A 22043-nucleotide genomic window follows, 5' to 3' on the forward strand; every position below is an offset into this window, starting at 1 on the left:
ACCCCCTCAAAAGATAGGGGGGGGAATCTTTTTTTAAAAAAAATCGACATTGCTATAATTAAAACTATATCCATATATAAAATCTACGAAAGCCATACGAACAATTTCAAAAAAACACAACAGCAGGGCAGCAGCCCTTTAATTAACAGCAGCCGCTCCGCCCCTTTCCTAGGTATCGCCTTCCACGCCTCCTGCCAGCTTTTGCCCTCCTCGCTTCTTCCTTATCTCTCTTTCTCCGCCCCCTTCCGCTCCGGAGGCTCCTCCCTCTCCCCCCCTCTTCCTACCACCTGAAAGCTTTGCCTCGCCCCGCCCCTCCGCATCCCCAAACGGGCGCAGGCGCAGCGCCGCGGTAAAAAAGGGGCGGGGAGGAAAAGGCCTGAGGCCCCGCCCACATCGCGGCGTGAACGTTCCACGGGCTTCCCTTCCCTTTTGCTTTCGGGCAAGGGGAAGCGAGCTTTCCCCCTTTTCTCGGCGGCAGCGGCGGCGGCGGTGCTGGCGCCTGCGCGCTGGCCTCAACATCCGGGCACTGGGGCAGGATGAATGCTCCTTTCCAAGATGGCGGCGGAGGGAGGAGGGAAGGAGATGAACGAGATTAAGACCCAGTTTACCACCCGCGAGGGGCTGTACAAGCTGCTGAGCCACTCGGAGTACAGCCGGCCCAACAGGGTGCCCTTCAACTCGCAGGGCTCCAACCCCGTCCGCGTCTCCTTCGTCAACGTCAACGACCAGAGCGGCAACGGCGACCGGCTCTGCTTCAATGTGGGCCGGGAGCTCTACTTCTACATCTACAAGGGGGTCCGCAAGGTAAAGGGACGGGAAGGGGAGGGCGCCGCCGCTCGGAAGGGGCTGCCGGCGCCGCGCTGAGGGAGGCGGCGCGGCCTGAAGAGGGGCGCTCGGGGCTGGCGGGGTGGCATGAAGGGGCGCCCGGCCCTCTCTGGCTGGGCTCACCCTCGCCGAGAGGCTGCCTGACTGGCGTAACCGCCTCCGCCGCGCGGGAGCTGTCAACAAACACGTTTCCCTCGCTTCCTTTAAAAAAAGAAGGGGGGAGAAATCCGTTAAAGGGTCCCCCACCCCTTGTAGCTTTTTTGGGTAGGTGGGTGGGAGGGAGAGAGGGAACTTTGCGTGGTATGGAGAGCAAGGGAGGTGTCCTTGCCGGGCTCAGTAGTATAGGGCAGGTTACACAGGTCCCTCTTAACTGCTGTGGGTCTTCACTTTGAATAAGATAAAAGGAAATAGAAGCGGGGAGGCGGCAGCAAGACTTTTTTTCCTTTTTGCCTTGGAAGACTTTAATGTAACCTGCTCTCTTGACAGGAAGCACAAAAAGGTGTCTCTGGAAGTATGTGTGGGTGGACTGCTGGGTACCTTTAAAAAGTTGGCTGCCGTGGTCTTCAAGGAAGAGCAATAAAATAAGAAGGGTCAAGGGTGGACTTCTTGTTCTGTTGATTTATTTTTTTCATTTTAAGAAGCGCTGTTAGCTAAAGCAGTATTGATCATTTTGGTTTTCCAGGAATGCTGTAAGGTATTTACCCTTAAACAAAGCTGGTCTATAGGAGCCCTTCCAGCTCTCCGTTTACAGGACAAATGGATCTGGATGTGTTCATTTTCATTCACTGCCTCGTGAAATTTTGGGAGGAGAAAATTATTTTGTCATTGTGTCAACACCCTTTCGAGGTGCATGTAGTTGGCAAGGCTTGGTAGCTAGGAAAACTGGGAATTTTGATGTAGAAAGTGAGGAGTTACAGCAGTGTCCTGGTTGGTAGTGAGTTTTGGTTGGAAAATGTTTTCAAAGTAGTGCAGATTCTTGTGTGTTTAATGTAAATGTAAGTGCTTATATGAAATAGAAACAGCTCTTAAGATGAGCCTGCTGGATCAGGCCACTGGTCTAACTAGTCCAGCACCTTGTTCTCACAGTGGCCAGCCAGATGCCTGTAGGCAGCCTGAAAGAGAAGGGATAAAGTTTTTTTAGCCATTCACTTGATATTAAATAATATGTAATCACAGTTAAGTTTATTTGGATAGTTTGGAAAGTTTGCACTTTCATCTGTGAGTTGGGTGCCTGACTAAATCATACAATTTCATGTTAATGAACATAGGCATGTAGATAATAGTAATGATAATAACTAACAATAATAATATCTGGTACCTTCTGTATTATATTGAAATGCCAGTTTCCTACTCAGTAGTAACATGATGGGTTAAATTGCCAGTGAAAAATCAAAAACTCTAGTTGAGGATCAGTTTGCAACAACTAGCCCTACAGACCTATTTTTAAGTATCCCCTTAAGCCCAAATCTTGTACACATGCACCTGTGCCTTATATTGATGCAAGCTTTTCATTTCAAAAGGAGAAAACAGAGACCTTCTGACTATATAGAAATTAAGTGGTGTGCTAATTAATATTGCCAAATGAAGCTTTGTGGTTTCATTTCATAGCCTGATGAAGTTATTACCACATTTTAATTGCTTGAACTTTATCGTTTCTATGGCTCTTCTGTCTGAGATTCAGTGCCCTAATACATAATTAAAACATTAGTTCATCTTTCCTCAACAGCCAAAAAAGAGTTCAAGAGTAGCTTTTAGATCACTTTATTGAAGAGGAAAAGGAAGAAAGCCCCTACTCTCATGCTTATACTTTAAACAGACACAACACAGAAGTAAAATGGCTAGGGATGGAGGAGGCAATAAGCAAACTTGGCTACAGGTTCTTTGTTTTTCTCTATTGACGAGTTGGGGTGAAAAAGTTAAAGGTGAGAAGCGGCAAAAAACTTGCTGGTCCATCAACTGCACTGGTGGCGCGGCCCTACCTCTCTCCTCTTTCCTCCATTGCTGCAAGTGGATATAATGGCTGCTGCCAGGTGACAGTTGCTGAAGGAAGGAGTCTGGCTCCTCAGTAGAGCTGTCAATGACCACTCATGCCTTCCCTTGTTTACAACCAAATGCTACTCATGGGAGCTAATTTTCAAGATGGCCCAGTCTCTGAGCCATTAAATTTCTGTGGCACCAGTCATCACAATTGTAAAATATGGGGGAAGGAGTGTGCAGTTTGGAAGTATGACAGAGATCTTGAAGGGTTATCAGACTAGCAGTAAATGGTCAACAAGGAAACCAGTATATTTTGTTTGGCTTTCTGAAGCCATTTAGATTCTCCCTTTTGATTAAAAGAATAATGTCATACTGAATGAATGACAGTAAGCTCTGTTGAGAAACATCTAGTATATTTCAGATTCAGCTGTAAATATTTTGAAAGGCAGTGCAAAAGTCAAGAAATACTTTTATTTAGCAAGTTGGCTAGAGCCTTGTATAGCCTTAAAAAGTGCTTGAATCAAAAAACAGTATCTTAGCTGGCAGTTCTCAGATTTCTATGTTAAGAAATTGATGTTAAAGGTTTTTGTTGTAGTTTTTGCCATGCATGGTAATCTTTGATACAGGCGTTTTGATACAGGCATTTTGTATGAGAGGCCGTTTTGGTTTAAGTAATAATTAAATGTTTTAGACATCTTTTCAAAGGAACTTATAGGGTTCTGTTTTTTCCTTGAAGAAAGCTATGGAAGAAGAAAGTAGAAAATGTGAAACATTATGTTCTGAAAATGAAACTTTTTAGTTAGAATGCAGCAATCACGTACTAAACCAGTGATGTCAGGTGGACATCTTCAAAAACACTGAACTTTTTCCAGTGGTTCACTTTTCCGTGGAGATTTAATTGTTTCATGAGTTCATTAGTAACAATGAATGGATGCCAGTTGCAAATACAATATTAGGCAAGCTCAGCAGTTTATAAGTTGTAGTTAACGTTTTTCAGAAGATTACCCCTATCAAGTGTGAGAGAGAATACATGCATTTGTAAGTGGCAAGTGCAAGGGAATAAAAACAACATGTTGATCATTTTCAATACCCTTTTGCCTTAAATTCAGAAAATGTAAGGTCATTAAATTTTACAAGTATTCTAAAAGAAATGTCTACATAATATATCATTTAAGCCACTTCAAGTGTGCTTTGTAGGGCAACTTTTTTTGGAGTGCTTTTATCTTTGTTTACTAAATGGAAGTAAAATAAACATACTAAACTAGATCACTTTCTATGGCATCAGAAAATTTCCCAGTGCAAACTGAAAAATTTCAAAAAAAACTGGTGTAATGGTTAGAGTATTTGTCTAGAACCTGGGAGGCAAGGGTTCTGATCCCCACCTATGGAGCGTTCTAGGTGGCTTTGGGCCAGTCACTATCTTGCAGCCTAATAGACCTCACAGGGTTGTTTTGAGCATGAAATGTAGAGGAGAACCATGTATGCCACCTTGGGCTGTTTGCAAAAAATGTGCAATATAAATGTAGCAATAAAAAAATCAGTATACAGTGGTACCTTGGTTTACAAACTTAATCCGTTCCAAAGTCCGTTCTTAAACCGAAACCGTTCTTAAACCGAATAGTTTATAAACAGGGCTGTTCTTAAACTGAGATACCACTGTACTTACATACATTATTTTCAGTTATTTGTAGGACTGTAGGATCAGTCTATAGAATCAGATAAATAGTATTTATCTTCCCGTTTGCTATTTGAAGGCCAGTGTTTATTCATGGGCTATCCAGATTCCCGTGTTCTTGCTCAGCTGCCTACTGAAATCTCATTGTGTTGATTCATTCCCCCTAAACCTGGTTGTAATAACATTCCAAGTGAAGACTAAAGTCTCATGTCTTTGCACATCACTATCTCTTTGGTTGAAATTTATTAGCATTTGTTACTAGTATTTATATACTGTTACTAGTGTAATGGGGACTTTACAGAACAGCACAGGTCCCAACATACCTTTTAAAACACGATACAATTGCAAATCTTTATGTTAAGCCTGCTCAGGGGCTTGCATGCCCCTAGTGGAATTTTGGCCTTCAACCCTTTGAAATAGCAAGCCATGTTTATCAACTGTTACTTCATATTCTAAAGCAAATTGTGATAAACATGTTCATTTTTTTGTACAAAGGTAAAAGACAGAAATTCCTCTGGGTGTTTTGCAAGTTCTTGAACATGTTTACAATTAGGTATTTCAGTTTAAGCTCCTTGAGGCAGAGACTTGTCTCTTTGTTCTGTAAAACAACTTTAACAACAACAACAAAAAGTTCTTGTGTTCATGTTGATGACGCTTGTACTGAAATATCAGTTTCCAAAGAGATTCACTATAAGAGAAACAAGTTAGTGTGGTTAGCAAGTTGCTGATCAAAACACTGAGTACAAATTCTCTTTGAATCATCCTATTTCTGGTTTTTGGATCCCAGCTTTTGAATATTTTTCGCTGATGACTGTAGGCTCGAATGATGGAGCTGAATCTTGGGAGTTCATACTTCATGCTTCCTATTCTTATTTTGCCTACCTGTCTCACAGGATTGTTAGGCCACAGTGTTGTTCTGAACCACTGTCAGAAATTAGCTAGTTGTGTTTTGCTACTGGCACAGATCCAATTGCGACCGCGCGGAGATCTCTGGATGCCATGTTGCTGACTGGGGAAAGCAAAATATCACTTAGAGAAGGATCTGAAATATTTTCCTTGAAGCTTGAATTTGTTTTATTATGGATTGATTTACTTGTTTTTTTAATGTATTGTAAGCAGCTTTGAGATTTGTTCTATGAAATATAAAGTGGTATAGAAATGAAATGAAGAGCAACAACAACTTCGGGGGGGGGATGATGCTCAGACATTCCATTGTGTCGACCATAACCTAAGTTTGCCATTTGGCAATTCGATTATTTATCTGAGTTTCTAATACTGTTCTGAACTCTTTGGAGAAAGAGTAGGAAACAAAAATATCAAAGTAAGTGCTAATTGAAAAGATAACCAATTTTATGGCTCTATACTACCCCAAGAATCACCAGGCTCCCCCCAAATATTAAACGTAAGCATTAAAGAACTAGTTAATATATCCAACACCCATGTACCAATCACCTGTGAGTAAATTCGTATTTTCTGTTTTGCTGAAATTATGCAAATTATCTTCATCGTTTGACTTTGTCGTAGCTTGTTTGTAATTGTTGGTGGCAAACACTCATTGAACATTGACAATGTCCTGTGGGAAGTACTGGTATTCTAGGGTGCATATTAAGGCTGTTGTCCTATTCCCAGTTGCCTGAGAGTACAATTATGTTTAGTTCTTACATTTGAGCAGAACTGTACAGGACTGCACTGTAAATATCACTTTAGATAGATTACCTATGTATTGACCCACTCTGTATTTGCATAGTGCTTTAAAAAGTATTATAGGGTAGATTTCCCTTCCATTTAAATGTGTATGTGAATCCATATTGGATTGGAATCCAGATAATTGGACTATGTTCTTGTTACTTCACAACACGGAATATATGTATGATCTTGCCTTGGTCTTTAAATTAATTAGTCTGGGAGCTGAGGAATGCTTTGTTTGTGTGTATGTGTTGGCCTTAACTTTAGATGTCTTGTAAAGGGCATATGACTTTGCTAAAATGTAGATTTTTAAATATTTTTTAAAAAAGAGGTAGCCAACAGAATGAGATACAGGATATTCAAGTATTATAAACCTGCGGGAAGATGTCTACTTACTGAGGAGGAGCCTGTCCTTAATGTTCTAGTCTGTCAAGACAAACTACTGATAAATACTGCTCTTGAAGTTGCATCTGTAAAACAAGAAATTGATCTCTTTTTTTTTCTTGCAAAGTATTTGAAAGTCTTAAGCTATTCTGTAATGATACATAGAAATAACAATTCATGTATTATGATATAAGCTTTTGTGTGCCAGAGTCCACGCCATCAAATATATTTATATATTTTATGATATTTTTATCCTGTTCTTCCTTTCAAAGAATCTCAGAGTGGCAATATCTGAAGCATAATATTTGTCAGGCCAGGCATACACATGGTTCAGGAGAAATGGAGAAGACAGCGGCCAGAGGGAAACAAAATGCAAAAAGGAAACTTTTGACTTTGAAAGCATGTGCCACAATAAATTGGTTAGTCTTGAAGGTATCACAAGACTGTTTTTGCTGCAACAGGCTAAAATGGCTGCTACTCTGGAAGTATTTGTAGAAAGGCTATGCTTCTATTAGGCTTGCCTCTTTTCTGCATCTGAAGGTAGATGTGTGTCCAAAGACATAAGTAGAGGTGAATTTTTTAAAGCCAGCTTTGTGAGTACTGAGGATTAAGGGATCCAAAATACATGTCAGAAATATGGTGCAGGTTTCTGTTTTTCCATCGCTGGGATTGTATGTTTTATTTTGCTTTGTCACAGATAAAGCAGTAGAGCCCTGGAATAATTAATTTATTCTAAATTGCCCTTCTGTCAACCCTGTAAATTTCATGTACCCAGCTGCAACTGCCATTGGCTCCCTTGAATATTCTTGAATGGTAGATTACTGCAGGGATTGACCTGGTCTTGTGTCTTATTTTCACATGCATCATTATGATCCACGGTGCATACTTGGGATCTCTGACCAATTAAGGTATAACTAATATGTTTTAAGCAATACTTGGTATGCACCATCACTTTTTACCAGAATCCCAACAACCAGTAGCTCCTAGGCAGATTCCCAGAAACTGGCCAGTTGTTCATCCATGGTGCATAGTCTGTTTTTGCTCACCCTTGAATTACTGGATGGCATCTAGAAAAGTTCGCTTTTTAAAAATTCTCAGACTGATGTATCAGATTGCTATATGGTTTACCAAATATTAATTTTTAATGTAATGTCGCTAGTGTGGGAAGGTTAACAACGTCCATGGCTTAATCATATGAAGCTCTTGACCTGCACTGAGGCATGGCAAATGATTGTCTAATTGTCTTAGTGTAATACATCTTGGCTTTCTGCATACAGGATAGCTAATTTAACATGAAGTAAAGAGTTGCCTGATAAAATGCTTGCTCTTGGGTTAAGAGCCAGATAGCCTGTCATTTGTACCTAGATGCGCTGAGGTACATAAAAGTTTAGACTACAGTTAAAGTGACAAACAGAAATACTTCAGTATCTTTGGCTTCCAGAGTATTGTACCTGATGGTTTCTCTTCTTTTGTTGGAGTTGAGATGATTTGTTATCTCTGGATGCCTTCACTGTCCATGCAAATTAAGGGTGGGGTACCTCTGCCCCTTGGGCCCAACTGTGTCTCCCCACTGGCCCATCAGGCCATTTTGGCCAAACATGCCCACTTGCATGATCCCTGTGGGGCAGGAAAAACCTAGCTCAGCTGAAAGGGCATTTGCAGGCACTGTTGATTAGCTTGTTAACAGTGTCTGAAAAGTGCTGTGCAGATAGCACCTTGAAAGGTGCTTCTGAAAAATCCTGTAGGCAAAAAGGTTCACGAGGCGCTATTGTGATGCCAGGTGATTGACATGTGGATGGCTCTGCCTACCTGTCAGACTTGACCTGTAAGGGTTGGGGGAGATAATGATAAAGCTCTCTGGCCAGGGCCAGTTCCTCATCCCTGATGTAAACAATAGTTCTCTAGGAAAGCAGATTTATGGTATTGTGTCCATTACTGGAATTGGATGAAATGTGTAACAATGGTCTTGGAAAACAATATGGCATAGACACTCTAGATGTGTAAGCAGCTTGCTGCATAATCCTACACATGTTTACACGGAAGGAACATAGAAGTGCCACTGTCCTAGGTAAATGTAAAGGTACCCCTGACCATTCGGTCCAGTCTTGGACGACTAGGTGACCTTGGGCCAGTCACAGCCTCTTCGCCTACCTCACAGGATTGTTGTAGGGATTAATTTAGGAGGATTTACTAGCTTTAGTGTTAAGAAAGCTGGAGGTGCCAGCCAGAAGACAGTCGTCAGTCTGACATCTGGAGATCTCCATGTCATTGAAACTGGATCTGTGCTGTCTGCAAAATGCGCTTGGTGCCTGGGGAATTTCAAACACTGCTTGGGGTACCCTCCAGAACAGCATGAGAGTCTCTCCTTCCTCCTGGATCTCAGTTCCTTCTGTCCATAGGAGTCTTTCCTGTTATGAATGGGGAAGTCTGGATCCAACTGTAGTTTTAGCCAAAAAAATTCACAGGATTATAAGGATTTATCAGACAAGGCTTTTATAAGGATGCTTGAGAACTTTTTTGAAGCTTTTTATAGTGCTTTTCTGAAATGATTATACTCAACAGTGTTATTGTTTTCCTGCATTTCAGTCATGACTTCAGACAGTTTGTGGCTAGTGGTTCTCTTCTGGCTAGTTGGAAAGGGGGCAGTAAAGTTTAGTAGTTTTTATTGTATGTAAATTGCATTTTTGGTGTTTCAGAAACAGATAACTGTAGTAATACTCATTCCTCAGTTGGTTTCTGGGTAGTAATGTTAGCAAGTGATTTATCTTGTTAACTGCCTCCACTGTGTGGGGAACTCTGAGCTCAGTTGCAATTCTGATTCCTTGAACATGTTCTTCTAACTTCAAGATTACATAAATTGAAGCTTTGAAGATGGGATATTTACAGTACTTTCTCCCTGCATTTCTGAGGTCACCATTTCTAGTAACATGGTTATTAAGCTAACAAACAGTGGAAAACAGCCTAGAAACTTAAAAAACAACAACCCTATGAATCCATTTTTCGTACAGCATCCACAGGATGGCTAAATCTGTGGCTGTATTCAGGATAGAGTTGATTTGTTTAAGTATGTTAACTATTCTGCTATTCTAATACTAGGTAAAGGTAAAGGGACCCCTGACCATTATGTCCAGTCGTGACCGACTCGGGTTGCTGCGCTCATCTCACATTATTGGCCGAGGGAGCCGGCGTACAGCTTCCAGGTCATGTGGCCAGCATGACTAAGCCACTTCTGGCAAACCAGAGCAGCGCACAGAAACGCCGTTTACCTTCCCGCCAGAGCGGTACCTATTTATCTACTTACACTTTGACATGCTTTCAAACTGCTAGGTTGGCAGGAGCAGGGACCGAGCAATGGGAGCTCACCCCGTTGTGGGGATTTGAACCATCGACCTTCTGATCGACAAGCCCTAGGCTCTGTGAGCTTATTTAATACGGGGATGTGGGACCTATGGCCCTCCAGATATTGTTGGACGCTAACTCCCATCAGCTTGCTGGGCCAGCCCATGGGATCAAGGCTGCAAGTTCCCCATCCCTGTTTTAATATAAAGAGGTGATTATTTCCTCCACCCACCTCACATTGGTAGAATTTAACACCTACAGCCTGAATTCTGGCATCCTTTTTGTAGGGATGTCAGAGATTTCATATGGCATCCTCTTCATTAAAACTTGGGCTTTACTAGTAAGCTATGATTTTAACTCCTTATCTCTGGGCTTGGTTGTGGTCCCCAAAATACTCACACTAATTTGTGACTGAGGATATGTGCAACTTTTTGAGCTCTATAAAGATGTTCACAGCTTTAAAAAAATATGTATTTGCTTTTCAAAATCAGTTGTCTGATGAAAGCTTTTGTTTGGGGGCTAAAGTAGATATAACGGCAGCAGTCGCAAGTGTTCTCTGTGTTTGCCCTACTAGCATATGGAATGGGGTGTGTCTAATTTAAACATCAGTCTCAGGGTCATTGGTACAAGCAACACATTATGCAAAAGGATTAGTACAAAATACATGTGTGCCCTACATTGTGACTGATGTGCAAGCAGTGAAGTGTTGGGGTATGTTGTAAAAATGACTTGCTTCTAAAACCTTTTTGAAAGTGGCAAAATAAAAATGGGCCCTCCTAATCCTAAGCATCTCAGCTCAGTGGAAGAGGGGTTTTGAGAACCTGAAGCTGGGCAGATTGTTATAGCTTTATTGGTTAATATTCAGACTTCACTGTACTGGAACTATCCAGACATCCAGCTGGCTGCAAGAACTGAGATGTAAAAGAAAACTATCTTGCATATCTTTAATAGGCCAGTGCTGTGGTCTGTGAATGAAACAGCTATGCAAACTAAAGAATAGTGGGAAAGTTCCTTCTTTCTGGAAGAGAGTAGTCTTAATTTTTTTCTCTTTTACCTGAGACGGTTGAGTTGCAATTAGGAGAATGTTTTTCTGGACCTCAGCTGTTAATAATGTACATTGCCTATTCAGAAACTGCAAAAATGGTATTTATAAAATTGCAAAGTTAGTCAGTCCATGAGGCTGCCTACAGCTGAGGCTTGCATAAACAAACAAGGATACAACACAAATTAAATACACCACTTGTGTAAACATTCTAGGCTACAGGGGCACCAAGAAGTGGAGAATTAGCAAACTAGAAATCATAACACTAACTTGGGGTCCCTCTAAGGTAGGTGGTGTGGGACATGCACTTGAAATCCTTTTATTATTTTGTATTGCATATTTAATACTGTATTTTATTCTTTTAATTTTTGTGAGCTTCTTGAGAGAGCAAGTGTTTTGGGGCAGCCCTACAATTATTGTACATTGAAGTATTTGTGGTTTTTTTAATGAATTGTTTTAACTGAGGAAATAGGTACAGTAAAAAATTACCACCACAACCAGAACCCTGGAAACTATAGTTTTGTAGTTGTGCCATATATGCACCCCCCCACTTGACTCCATATTAATTCAGAAAAATCACTACCCCTTGGCACCATAATCACTTAATTTATACTGGTCCTTCTGCAATAAGACAAACTCCCTCTTGATTTCCTGTACAGTTGTCCACCAGCTCTTAGCCTAAATCTTATTGTTGTTGTTGTTTAGTCGTTTAGTCGTGTCCGACTCTTCGTGACCCCATGGACCATAGCACGCCAGGCACTCCTGTCTTCCACTGCCTCCCGCAGTTTGGTCAAACTCATGTTCATAGCTTCAAGAACACTGTCCAGCCATCTCGGCCTCTGTCGTCCCCTTCTCCTTGTGCCCTCCATCTTTCCCAACATCAGGGACTTTTCCAGGGAGTCTTCTCTTCTCATGAGGTCGCCAAACTATTGTAGCCTCAGCTTCAGGATCTGTCCTTCCAGTGAGCACTCGGGGCTTATTAGTGCACTCAAAAGAAACACATTGGACTTTCATGACTTCCATATCTTATATATCACTAGTAATTGACTGTATTGATTTCCAGCTGTTATGGTTTGGTTAAGGCATAGCGACCAAAGTGTATTTTGGTGCCTGACTACCTACAAGATATAACACCTTCCTTTCCCTGCTTCGCTCAAACTTTAGTTTTGTCATTGCATCTCAGTTGGATGAACTGTAGTTGCTTCCACCCAGGAATTGCTTCCAAACTATGACTCCAGAAGGTTTGGATGCAGTTTCTGGTTTGCAGTAACCATAGCTTGTCAAGGCTGGATTTTGCAGCAAGCTACAAAAGGGAGGAGGAACGCCCCCCCCGTCAAAGTTTCTGAACCATGGCTTGACAATGATATATGAATTGGATTGGTGAAATGTCAAGCTTTACTAAAACATCACTTGCTTTGCCACTGAGGGACAGATTCAGCTAACTGGTGCCAGTAACACAAACCCACACAAGGACTTATTGTAGTGCAATGGGGAAAACCCCCTCCCCTCCCACCGTGTGCTCCACCAAATTGGCTGCTGTGGGGTGGGGTGGGGTGGGCAGGATAACTTCCACATCAGCATGCGGGGGAAGGAGACGGGAGATCATTCCATTGGGCAAGCAGAAATGCTTGCACTGATGGGTCAATCTCCTTAGTGCTGTGTTATACATAGAGAGATATGTAGTAGATTATAGCCTGCATTTTGTCACAAGTCCTCAAAGCAACTAACAGCTGCACGCTCATAAAACAAAACAAAAGCAGGAGCTGGATTGGGTGGCAGTTGGTGACACCCTTGATTGCTTCCCTCACTCTTTCCATAGAAGAGATCACCTCTGTCCATTTCTGCCATGCCACATATCTTCTCTTGCCAGAATTGGTAAGTGGTGCAAAACCCTACTCTATCTAAATGCCATTCTTGAGCTTGAAACCAAACTATTCTCGTAAATCTGTTTGGCTTAGAACACTGTTGCAGGATTGCTGAAGATTGCACATGTGACCATATCGTCTTTTCATTGTGTGTATATATGTTGAATATGCGTTGCACAGGCTTTGTGTAGCTGTGTTGTGGGAAGTGAATGAGAGGATCATATGCATCCTTTTATTTGGCTCAGATAAAGTATAGAAGGCTGTTTTGTGTGGATGGGTGTGTGACTTGCACCTTGTCTCTTAGGGGCGGGCCCCAGAGATTGGCACAGCAGTTCTAGTAACAACAGCAGCTGCTTTAAACCCTGCATGCTAAGAAAGTTTCTCTCAGGAGACAAAGTCCCTGACAGAGGCAAGACCTGCCCTGGTGTGGGTGTGTATGTGAGCAGGTGGAGGGAGGGAGGATGCAGTGAAGAAATATCTTTATGCTCCTGAGACACGCCAAGCTTTCTACACAGCCAGTTCCAGATTGGGTCAGTTCCAATGCTCATGCCCATTCTGCAGTTATTAAGGCAAAAGATGCACTGAATACTTCTTCATTGTGGCTGATAACTCCTCATCTAAAAATGGGCTGCAGTCCCTTTTTATTTGTTAGGATGCAGAAGAAGTTGTTTTTTATTCTCTAGCAGGGATAGGATGAGAAAACTTTCTGGAAAATGGTCTCATTGACATTGTTTTCATTGCATTAAGCAGCAATAGAGTCCAGTTTAGATGTTATGTCAAAACAGACTTTTACCATACTGTGTATCTGGTTATAGAACCTTGTTCCTTTTCTGAATCAGTTATCTCCAAGAAGTGACTGTCTAAACATCCTGCACAAACTGAGAACCCTTATTCCAAGAAACCACAGATTCCCTCAGCTTCATACCTTTTCTCATTTAAATGTTTAAGGGATCAATAATCTCTTCCCTTAACCTAGAGATATGTCAAAGAATGGATGTTCCCATTATAAACATGTTGCAAATGATTTTGAGGTTGCAGTTGGTGGCAGGCATATATAATATGATCTCTTCCTCCAGTAGAAATCTTTGAGGCCACCCAGTATTTCTCCACAGTGACACAAGTTGGCATCTCACAGACTAGCTTCAATCACAGCTATTGCATACTCTCCTCAAGGATCCTGAGAAACCACATGTGGCCATTACACATTGTCTCTGGCAACAACACAGTGAATGTGGATTCATATATGTGGATTATAGTGTCCAGAAGTTCCAAAACTCAAGATGGAGATACTGGAAAGCAAAATGAAAAATGGCAAGTGAAGAAAAAGTTCATTGCCTGGAATGAGTTGTGAGGTGTGGTTGATGTTAAGATGGTGCATTTGTTGCCTTGATTCACTACTAAGTCCATGTGCAAACAGGAGTGACTGTGCTGGTCCATGTCAGATGGCACAGATCATTTTGATGGAGGACAAGGATGAAAATGGCTGAGAACAGCCAAGCCATTCAGACATCTCAGCTCCCTTTCCCAAATCCTTGCATTGTCCTGAGGCCAGGAAATGAGTTTCATTAAGAGCTAAACTTGAAAATGTTGCTTCTACCAAAGCTTCACTCATCAGCTTCAGGGCTTATTTATACCTTATAATACCGGTAGTCCCATGGCTTGCTTCCATGTTTTTAAGTGTGGGTTTGGGGACTGGGTCATCCTGAGAATGGAGGCAGAAACTCTCCCAAGCCAGCATTGGTTTCAGCAGGGAACTCTGGCATGCAAAGGGCAGAAAGCTTGACTGCTTTGCAGCATCAAAAAACAACAAGAAAAAGTTGGGTAGCAACTGTGAGTTAAAACTACTAATGCAGGGGGAGAGGAGAACCAACACTTCATTGTGAAGTACTTAAGCCAGATGTGGGGTATGGATGGCAGCTTCTATTTTAGACATATATTTATTATATTTATATACGTTAATCCAAACATGTTCTCTGCATGAAATACAGTTTATAATTTGCAGTGCTGTAGGAGGGAAGCCAGGTGGCGCTGTGGGTTAAACCACAGAGTCTAGGGCTTGCTGATCAGAAGGTCGGTGGTTCGAATCCCTGCAACGGGGTGAGCTCCCATTGCTCGGTCCCAGCTCCTGCCCACGGTCCCAGCTCCTGCCCACCTAGCAGTTCGAAAGCACATCAAAGTGCAAGTCGATAAATAGGGACCGCTACAGCGGGAAGGTAAACGGTGTTTCCGTGTGCTGCTCTGGTTCGCCAGAAGCAGCTTTGTCATGCTGGCCACATGACCCGGAAGCTGTCTGCGGACAAACACCGTCTCCCTTGGCCTATAGAGCGAGATGAGCGCCGCAACCCCAGAGTCGGACACGACTGGACCTGATGGTCAGGGGCCCCTTTACCTTTACCTTTAGGAGGGAAGCAGCTTCTATAGTAAGCGGTTTGTGGTAACAGACAAAGAAGGGCATTATTGACATCAAAGTATATAAAAGACACCTATAAAGGTAAATTTCTGCTAGTATAGAATCATAGAATTGTAGGGTTGGAAGGGACCCTGAGGTTCATCTAGTCCAACCCCCTGCAATAAAGGAATCTCAACATAGCACCCATGACAGATGGCCACCTAACCTCTGCTTAGTAGAAATTGATAGAATAAGAGTTAAGCTTAGCCTTTGGCTAATACTTTTTCTTTGAAAGAAAAATGCAAGGTGGAAAGAATAAAATCTTATTGGGTGTGGGAGAAAGTTTTATTTTTTACAGGGTAGGGGGCCATACCCTAAAACAGGCACCCCCAAACTTCGTCCCTCCAGATGTTTTAGCCTACAATTCCCATCATCCCTGACCACTGGTCCTGTTAGCTAGGAATCATGGGAGTTGTAGGCCAAAACATCTGGAGGGCCGCAGTTTGGGGATGCCTGCCCTAAAAGGATCCTTTTTTTCAAATGAGTATGGCAGAACCTTGAGCCCATGTCTCCTAGGGCAGCCTGCGTCCAATATATGCTTCCTCCCAAGCAAGCTGTCTGGGGTTTGTATAATATTGAACATCCTTCCCTGGAGTTCTGCCTCTGAAGTGCCTTAGGGACATTGATGAGTAATGATCACCAGCTGCAACACAGTCGCTGGACTGACTGAGTCAAAGTGCTCATGAGCAAGTGATGGTTTTCCCATCTCATTGTCCTTCTGGTGCCCTTGCAGTGTTGTGTGGAGGAAGGGTACTGCCTGAAACAAAAGTTACCCCTTCCTTGGGAAGTGGGACTCTTACGTGCATATAGTCTAGGAAAAACTGGGTATGGATAAATAAATGGACGAGGAGAACAAAGATCTGTGCTCAAAGTAGTTGCGCCCAGGCCTTGATCTTATAAGGCAGGGGAGCCTCTGCACCTTTGACCAGCAGTTGCAGTTGCAGTGGCTGGAGCAGAGCACATGCTGCTCATGGACTCGAGCATTTCTTCTACACAATTGAGAGTATTGAAGCATGAGGAGCAAGATGTGGGGGATGTGTGTAGCAGTTAAACTGTGAGGCATGGCACCTTTCCTCCTTGTGAACATTTTTGAAGCAGCGGAATATAATCTCTGTTTTGAATCCTGAGGCAGAGTTCTGAGAAGGCCAATGGTGGCAATGAGCTTTTCCTGTATTTGTGCTGAGGCTAGGCTAGGCTGAGGCTAGGCTGTTCATGTAGTGTGCCCTCTCTTTGTGCAGTCTGTCCTTCCACCATAGATCTTCTCACCAAAGTTCCCATTGTGGAAACTATGTGAGACCCAAGTGATGTGTGCTCTGTCATCTGAGTAAGGGGCTTCCTTAGTGTGGGGCGGTTTGTATACTGGTGTTACTGTGCTGCAATTAGGTGCAGTTAGAGTCTATGGTCTGTCACAGCAGTGTAGGTGGTGGCAGGGAGAGGAATAATGTATTTTGGCAACTCATTTTCAGTTATTTTGCCAGCAAAGAAATTGGGCTAAGCTTGATCCTCACCACCTGCTGCCCATCTTGGCCACTCCATCAATAGTTCTGCCAACAGTGAAGATATGTTGCTGTCTCCGGGACTATCAGCTAACATGATTGGTGTGGTGTGTGCCCAAGATACATCAGCATTGGGAACGTAAGCCAGTTAAGATGGTATCCTTGAAGTTTGAGATTGTAGTGTGAGCTACCTTGGGTTGGTAAAATCTTAATTGGACTGATGTGCTGGTAATCCCTTGGAAGAGGCTTTGCTATGACTGCTTCAAAAAATCCTTAATTAAAGGACAAAATAGTTGGTTCTAGTTTTTCTCCTTAGCAATAAAACATACAAGCAGCTCAGAAATATCTCATGTCTCGCAGAATACCAATGTTCTACCCCAATATCTCGTTCTGAGGAGAGAAGAGAATTATTATTCCAAATGACTTCAAGCTGCAAATAGGGACCAGTACAGGAAAAGGTGGGCAGCCGTTATGGAGGGAGGATCTGTCCAAATGAGCAGTAATTAAAATGGAGTGCTGAATATTTGAAGACTTAATAGAGGCAGGAAACAAGTTGCTGCAACTAGAAAGAGAGGGAGTAGGAAAATAAGGCCTTTGCTACATCCTTTTTATAGGATTTATAAAAGTGACTGAGAACAGGGATTGGGAGGCATGGCACAGGAGACACTGTAATTATATTTTCAAGTATAAATAGAAGTCTGTCTGGGATTGCAGTTCCTGGAGGCATCTGTGTGTGTGTGGCACTAAATAAGTTTCTCACTCTGGTGATGGAGTTGAGAAGCTACACAAATCAAAGTAGAAGGTTAGCTAGTTTTACATTTTTAACCAGAGCAGGAAAGTACTAAATTTGTAGGCAGTGTGTCATGAACACATGCGAAACCTAATTTTTCTACTTCTAGAATCGCTGTAGCTCTATGTGTTACTGTTGTAACACTTTTTCCTGATTGTGTTGGGGCTAGAGTCTTAACATTTGGGTGGGGGAAAGTAACACGGTTTTTCAGAACTTGTCGAGGAGCCTTCCAATGACTTTTGACTTAAGTTCAATAGAAGTTTAAATTGTTATTGCCTATTCTTTCTAAGATATGGAGGTCTCGTACACCTCAGGTAGTGTGGTTGCTGACCTTGAGCCAGACATCTTGGAGAGTGAAGTCAAATGGGCCTTAGAAAGCATTGCTAATAACAAGGCCAGTGGAAGTGATGATATTCCAGCTGAACTGTTTAAAATTTTAAAAGATGATGCTGTTAAGGTGCTACACCCAATATGCCAGCAAGTTTGGAAAACTCAGCAATGGCCAGAGGATTGGAGAAGATCAGTCTACATCCCAATTCCAAAGAAGGGCAGTGCCAAAGAATGCTGCAACTACCGCACAATTGCGCTCATTTCACACGCTAGCAAGGTTATGCTTAAAATTCTACAAGGCAGGCTTAGGCAGTATGTGGACCGAGAACTCCCAGAAGTGCAAGCTGGATTTCGAAAGGGCAGAGGAACCAGAGACCAAATAGCAAACATGCGCTGGATTATGGAGAAAGCTAGAGAGTTCCAGAAAAACGTCTACTTCTGCTTCATTGACTATGCAAAAGCCTTTGACTGTGTCGACCACAGCAAACTATGGCAAGTTCTTAAAGAAATGGGAGTGCCTGATCACCTCATCTGTCTCCTGAGAAATCTCTATGTGGGACAAGAAGCTACAGTTAGAACTGGATATGGAACAACTGATTGGTTCAAAATTGGGAAAGGAGTACGACAAGGTTGTATATTGTCTCCCTGCTTATTTAACTTATATGCAGAATTCATCATGCGAAAGGCTGGACTAGATGAATCCCAAGCCGGAATTAAGATTGCTGGAAGAAATATCAACAACCTCAGATATGCAGATGACACAACCTTGATGGCAGAAAGCGAGGAGGAATTAAAGAACCTTTTAATGAGGGTGAAAGAGGAGAGCGCAAAATATGGTCTGAAGCTCAACATCAAAAAAACCAAGATCATGGCCACTGGTCCCATCACCTCCTGGCAAATAGAAGGGGAAGAAATGGAGGCAGTGAGAGATTTTACTTTCTTGGGCTCCTTGATCACTGCAGATGGTGACAGCAGTCACGAAATTAAAAGACGCCTGCTTCTTGGGAGAAAAGCAATGACAAACCTAGACAGCATCTTAAAAAGCAGAGACATCACCTTGCCGACAAAGGTCCGTATAGTTAAAGCTATGGTTTTCCCAGTAGTGATGTATGGAAGTGAGAGTTGGACCATAAAGAAGGCTGATCGCCGAAGAATTGATGCTTTTGAATTATGGTGCTGGAGGAGACTCTTGAGAGTCCCATGGACTGCAAGAAGATCAAACCTATCCATTCTTAAGGAAATCAGCCCTGAGTGCTCCCTGGAAGGACAGATCGTGAAGCTGAGGCTCCAATACTTTGGCCACCTCATGAGAAGAGAAGAATCCTTGGAAAAGACCCTGATGTTGGGAAAGATTGAGGGCACTAGGAGAAGGGGACGACAGAGGACAAGATGGTTGGACAGTGTTCTCGAAGCTACGAACATGAGTTTGACCAAACTGCGGGAGGCAGTGCAAGACAGGAGTGCCTGGCGTGCTATGGTCCATGGGGTCACGAAGAGTCGGACACGACTAAACGACTAAACAACAACAACATTCTTTCTAACTCAAGAACTGTAACATAAAATGATTTTCTAGGAACGGTTAATTACGTTCTTGCCTGAATAGGCAGAAATCCTCCGCCTAACTGGCATGTATACATCAAAATTTTTCCCATTGCCAGTGGTGTTTTATTATTATCTTTGTACCCTCTTAACCCTCAGATTTGCTCAACAAAACTGATTATTGATTAATGAGCTTAGATTATTATTGTCTTCATAGTTTTTCTTTAAGCTATCAGTAATATTATACCACATCTTTCTTGATCATCACTGTTTCTGTAAAATTAGCATGATTTAGAGTTCAAAGAGTACATTTGATTAAAGCAGAGAGAGTGATCTAATTTAGGGGTGTCATAGGGATGGATGTAGCCAAGATTATAAAGAAGCTGAACAATATTTATGAATTAATGTTTCTTCCACCAGCCTGCTATTGCATGGGTGTACAGAGAATGAGGAGCTCACACATAGCTGTCTATAACCTATTGATTGGAACAAAAGGATATTATTTGAATGGGAGCGCTCCTTTTGCCCCCCTCCCTTTTGCCTGGCTCCAGATTCATTTTATTTCTCCAAGATGGGCTGTTGGGGATTAAGGCCTCTCACCAATGTCAGGGAGGGGTTAATCTGGCATGCTTTACTGGATAGTGCAATGTTTGGAAGGGTGAAGGAGGTGCCCTAACCAGATAGGCAAGAAGGCTTTGCATAGCAGGTGAGAATAAGGAAGTTGAGAGGTACTGCAATTTTAAACACTGATCCAAAGGAGGAAAAGGTGTGAGTAGCTTCTTCTTTCTTCAGCTGTTTGGAGTTCTGGCTCATCATCTCCTACCTCAAATAATCACCCCACTGCCCTTTTACCTATTGGGTCATGTTGTGGAGTTTCCAGAAAATTGTTCCATGCTCTAAATTAGGATCTTATTCGTCATGTTTATTTTGACTAATAGTAAACAACTTAAGAAGTACCGTGTACTCTGACAACCGTACATGCTATATAGCGCCAGCATTTTTCCAGCAGCTGAAGGGATTTGAATGAGAAGGTCTGATAAGAAGGGAAATTAAAGCACACTAAGAATTGAAGGCACCGAAACAGTTGTCTACAATTTTTGGCTTTCCTTGCTGGCCATGCGAAAAACTCGATAGATACTGTATTTTCCCGTGTATAACACACACCCGTGTATAAGACAACCCCTACTTTTTGGGACTCAAAATTAAGGAAATGGGGAGAGATTGCCCAGAGTTGTTGAGCTTTTTTTGGGGGGGGGGATTGCCCAGACTTCTTAAGCTTTTGTGGGGGGGAATTGCCCAGAGTTGCACAACTCACTGAAGCCATCAATCGTCTGCCTGCTAGCCACCAGCAACCGCCAAACACATGGCCACTTCCCACAGCAGCAGCCAATCACCAGCACACATTGCCGTAGCCCAAAAGCCACCGCCAAATCACCACTTAAAATCTCCTGCTCACGGCTGCCACCAATCGCACGCGCTCTCCCCCCACACTATCCGTGTATAAGACGACCCCCAAAAAATTAACAGTTCTTTATAATATAACAACCTCATCTTATACACAGAAAAAGACAGTAACCCCTTCTCTACATTTCCTGAACTCAAGCACAAAAAACATTGGGGGCAATGAAAGGCAGTCTGTTCCTGAATAACCAAGCTTGTCTGGCAACATAGCTGTCAGATGACCCTTAACTTTCTGCCTAGTGGCCCAGGTGGAAGGGATCTCCATAGAAAGATATCTGCCACTTTCTACAGCTTCAAAATTGGGATAAAGGCAGGCTGCTCACTACAGTGAAGTTACATACTTGCCACAGTGAGCATAACTGGACATATTCCCTGTTGTTATGCTAAATTTATCAAACTCAAAGTGCTTTGTATTGGGCAAAGTAATGTGTTATAAGTAATGTGGAGTTGTAGGGGTGGGGAGAGACGTGGAAAGAGAAGGAAGGAAGGAAGGAAGGAAGGAAGGAAGGAAGGAAGGAAGGAAGGAAGGAAGGAAGGGGGGGTTGGTGAAATTTCATTATTTTGTATCGTAATGGTATATGAACAAAGTTTTGTGTCAATGTCCCGTAAATAGGTACCTTATTTTTGTTGGCGGAATGAGAGTCCGGAAGGCCCAGGGCATAGTTGGTTGCAGATGGCTGGTTGCCTGACTTCTGTAGAATTAAGAAACAGGCTCTAGTCTAGTGCATACAGCTGCATGTGTGTTTAGGAGCCCTGACCAGCCATTAGCACAGACCCAACACCCCTATAGCCTGTTCTCACTTTTTGCTCAGCGAGCAGAGGTTGTGCAGGCAGGGCTTCTGCATGTTTGGTGAAAAGGGACAAGATAAGTAGCCACAATCCCACTCGCCTCCATGACTAGATGGAACATGAGAAAGTACCTACTGTATAGTTATGGGGGTGGGGGTGGAGACAACTAATAACTTTGAACATGCCCAGTGAAATTGCATTTATTGATTATGATGCTACTAACTCATTTTTAAGAAAACATTTTTACGCATGGAAAATGTTCTGCCCCACATCACTGCTAGTACAGTAGGATGGGTAAGGAAGTAGAAGGAAGTGAAAGAGAGCACATTTCCAGGAGGGAACCCACTAAAATGCCAGCTTGTCTTCTAGCAGTGGTGGCTGCCAATTGCTCCAAAA

The 22043-nt window shown here is 42.6% G+C and overlaps 1 protein-coding gene across 3 annotated transcripts in view; it reads left to right on the forward strand.

The window, feature by feature from the left end:
• The first annotated feature begins 521 nt into the window (after nt 1-521).
• Nucleotides 522-22043, forward strand: part of WDR20 (WD repeat domain 20) — a 48899-nt gene continuing 27377 nt past the window's right edge. For all 3 annotated transcript variants that reach the window (XM_035105763.3, XM_088673384.1, XM_088673373.1), the window contains exon 1: nt 522-804. In XM_035105763.3, coding sequence (XP_034961654.1) covers nt 541-804 — 264 coding nt within the window. In that variant the 5' untranslated portion in view covers nt 522-540. The remainder of the gene's footprint in view (nt 805-22043) is intronic.

The sequence above is a fragment of the Zootoca vivipara genome, chromosome 1 (assembly GCF_965207765.1).
Source record: "Zootoca vivipara chromosome 1, rZooViv2.hap1.1, whole genome shotgun sequence".
NCBI classification, from domain to species: Eukaryota; Metazoa; Chordata; class Lepidosauria; order Squamata; family Lacertidae; genus Zootoca; species Zootoca vivipara.